This window comes from Calidris pugnax, unplaced genomic scaffold (genome assembly GCF_001431845.1).
Source record: "Calidris pugnax isolate Ruff unplaced genomic scaffold, ASM143184v1 scaffold1482, whole genome shotgun sequence".
In the NCBI taxonomy this organism is placed as follows: Eukaryota; Metazoa; Chordata; class Aves; order Charadriiformes; family Scolopacidae; genus Calidris; species Calidris pugnax.
Window position 1 is genome coordinate 13,554 of NW_015091977.1, and position 2,870 is coordinate 16,423.

Below are 2,870 nucleotides of genomic sequence, written 5' to 3' on the forward strand. Positions count from 1 at the left end.
CCCCCCAGGTGTCTCGCGGGGGGTGGGCTTCATCCGCTTCGACAAGCGGGTGGAGGCGGAGGAGGCGGTTCGGGGGCTGCACGGCCAGAAGCCCTTGGGCGCCGCCGAACCCATCACCGTCAAGTTCGCCAACAGCCCCGGCCAAAAATCGGGGGGGGCCCTGCTCAGCCTCTGCCCCAGCGCCCGCCGATACGGGGGGGCCCTGCACCACCCCCCACAGAGGTTCCGGTGAGTTCCCCCGGGAGAGAAACCCAGGAATGGGGTCATCTCCCAAGAGATGGGGTCACCACGGGGTGGAGGAACATCTCTAGAACCTTGAGGACAACCTACAGCCATGAGATGGGGCCACCATGAGATGGGGGGAGACCTCTAGAACCATGGGGACAACCTTCGGGGCCACCATGGGGTGGGAGGAGACCCCTAGAACCACGAGGAGACCTCACACCCAGGGGATGGGGTCACCACTGGGCATGAGGACACCCCCAGCACCACGAGGAGACCCTACACTCAGGGGATGGGGCCACCACGGGGTGGGGGGAGGGGCCACCATGGGGTGGGAGGAGACCCCTAGAACCACGAGGAGACCTCACACCCAGGGGATGGGGCCACCACGGGGTGGGGGGACATCTCTAGAACCATGAGATGGGGCCACCGCTGGGCATGGGGACACCCCCAGCACCATGAGGAGACCCCACACCCAGGAGATGGGGTCACCACAGGGTGGGGGGACATCTCTAGAACCATGAGGACAACCTCCCCCTATGAGATGGGGCCACCACGGGGTGGGGGGACATCTCTAGAACCATGAGATGGGGCCACCACTGGGCATGGGGACACCCCCAGCACCATGAGGAGACCCCACACCCAGGAGATGGGGTCACCACAGGGTGGGGGGACATCTCTAGAACCATGAGGACAACCTCCCCCTATGAGATGGGGCCACCACGGGGTGGGGGGACATCCCTAGAACTATGAGGACACCCCCAAACCCAGGAGATGGGGTCACCACAGGGTGGGGGGAGACCTCTAGAACCATGGGGACAACCTTCTCCCATGAGATGGGGCCACCACAGGGTCGGGGGACCATGAGGACACCCCACACCCATGAGATGGGGTCACCACGGGGTGGGGGGACATCTCTAGAACCATGAGATGGGGCCACCACTGGGCATGGGGACACCCCCAGCACCCTGAGGACACCCCACACCCAGGGGATGGGGGTCACCACAGGGTGGGGGGCCACCTCTATGGCAAAGAGACCCCCCCCACATGGTCACAACCCCCATGTCCCCACCGGTGTCCTCTTGTCCCCTCCAGGCTCGACAACTTGTTGAACGTGGCCTACGGTGTGAAGAGGTAACGGCCCTTCCCCACCTCGTTCCTCTCCCCTCCCCGTCCCCCCCTGCACCCCCAGACCCACATATGGGGCTGGAGAACCCTGATGAGACCCAACCCTCGTGTTCCTGGGGGTGGTGGGACCTGGTGTTGGGACGCCCTGACCCCAGGCCAGCCCCTTCTCGCTGTTGCCCAGGTTCTCCCCGTTGGCCATCGAGGCGGTGCCGGGATTGGCCGGGGTTGGTTTGGGGGCCCCCAGCGCCGGTTGGTGCATCTTCGTCTACAACTTGGCACCCGAAGCCGACGAGAGCGTCCTCTGGCAGCTCTTCGGACCTTTCGGGGCCGTCACCAACGTCAAGGTCATCCGGGACTTCGCCACCAACAAGTGCAAGGGCTTCGGCTTCGTCACCATGACCAACTACGAGGAGGCGGCCATGGCCATCGCCAGCCTCAACGGCTACCGCCTGGGCGACCGCGTCCTCCAGGTCTCCTTCAAGACCAGCAAACAGCACAAGGCCTGAGCCCCACAACCTGCCCCCCAACCAACCCCGGCCATCGGGTGTCCCCCCAAGAACCACCAGGATATGGGGACCCCCCCATGAGGAGACCATGGAGAACCCCAACCCAACCCGACACCTTGGAGACACCTTCCATGGGCACTGAGGACACCGTGGGGGGCACCCCAAAGACCATGGAGAACCCACCTCCTCAACCCAACCCCTTGGACACCTTGGGGACACCTTCCATGGGCACTGAGGACACCGTGGGGGGCACCCCAAAGACCATGGAGAACCCCAACCCAACCCAACCCCTTGGACACCTTGGGGACACCTTCCATGGGCACTGAGGACACCGTGGGGGACACCCCAAAGACCTTGGAGAACCCCAACCCAACCCAACCCCTTGGACACCCTCCATGGACACTGAGGACACCATGGGGGGCACCCCAAAGACCATGGAGAACCCCAACCCAACCCCTTGGACACCTTGGGGACACCTTCCATGGGCACTGAGGACACCGTGGGGGACACCCCAAAGACCTTGGAGAACCCCAACCCAACCCAACCCCTTGGACACCTTGGGGACACCTTCCATGGGCATCGTGGAGACCTTGGAGACCCCCCACCACCACCACAGCCCCCGAGGACACCGTGGGGGGCACCCCAAAGATCTTGGAAACCCCCCACCATCCCCGCAGCCCCCCAAGAACACCATGGGGGGCACCCCAAAGATCTTGGAGACCCCCCACCACCACCTCATCCCCTGAGGACACCGTGGGGGGCACCCCAAAGACCTTGAAGACCCCCCACCACCACCACCAGAGCCCCCGAGGACACCATGGGGGGCACCCCAAAGATCTTGGAGAACCCCAACCCAACCCAACCCAACCAACCCGACATCTTGGAGACACCCTCCAAGGGCACTGAGGACACCATGGGGGACACCCCAAAGACCTTGGAGACGCCCCCCCACCACCTCATCCCCCGAGGACACTGTGGGGGGCACCCCAAAGACCTTGGAGACCCCCCACCACC

The 2,870-nt window shown here is 64.5% G+C and overlaps 1 protein-coding gene across 1 annotated transcript in view; it reads left to right on the plus strand.

Moving 5' to 3' along the window:
- The window catches only part of LOC106900187 (ELAV-like protein 3), a gene marked incomplete at its 5' end in the record, with an annotated part of 15,657 nt that extends 12,989 nt beyond the window's left edge, over positions 1 to 2,668 (plus strand). The window contains 3 exons of the mRNA XM_014962175.1: positions 9 to 228; positions 1,318 to 1,356; positions 1,532 to 2,668. Coding sequence (XP_014817661.1) covers positions 9 to 228; positions 1,318 to 1,356; positions 1,532 to 1,856 — 584 coding nt within the window. The remainder of the gene's footprint in view (positions 1 to 8; positions 229 to 1,317; positions 1,357 to 1,531) is intronic.
- Between the last annotated feature and the right edge of the window lie 202 nt (positions 2,669 to 2,870).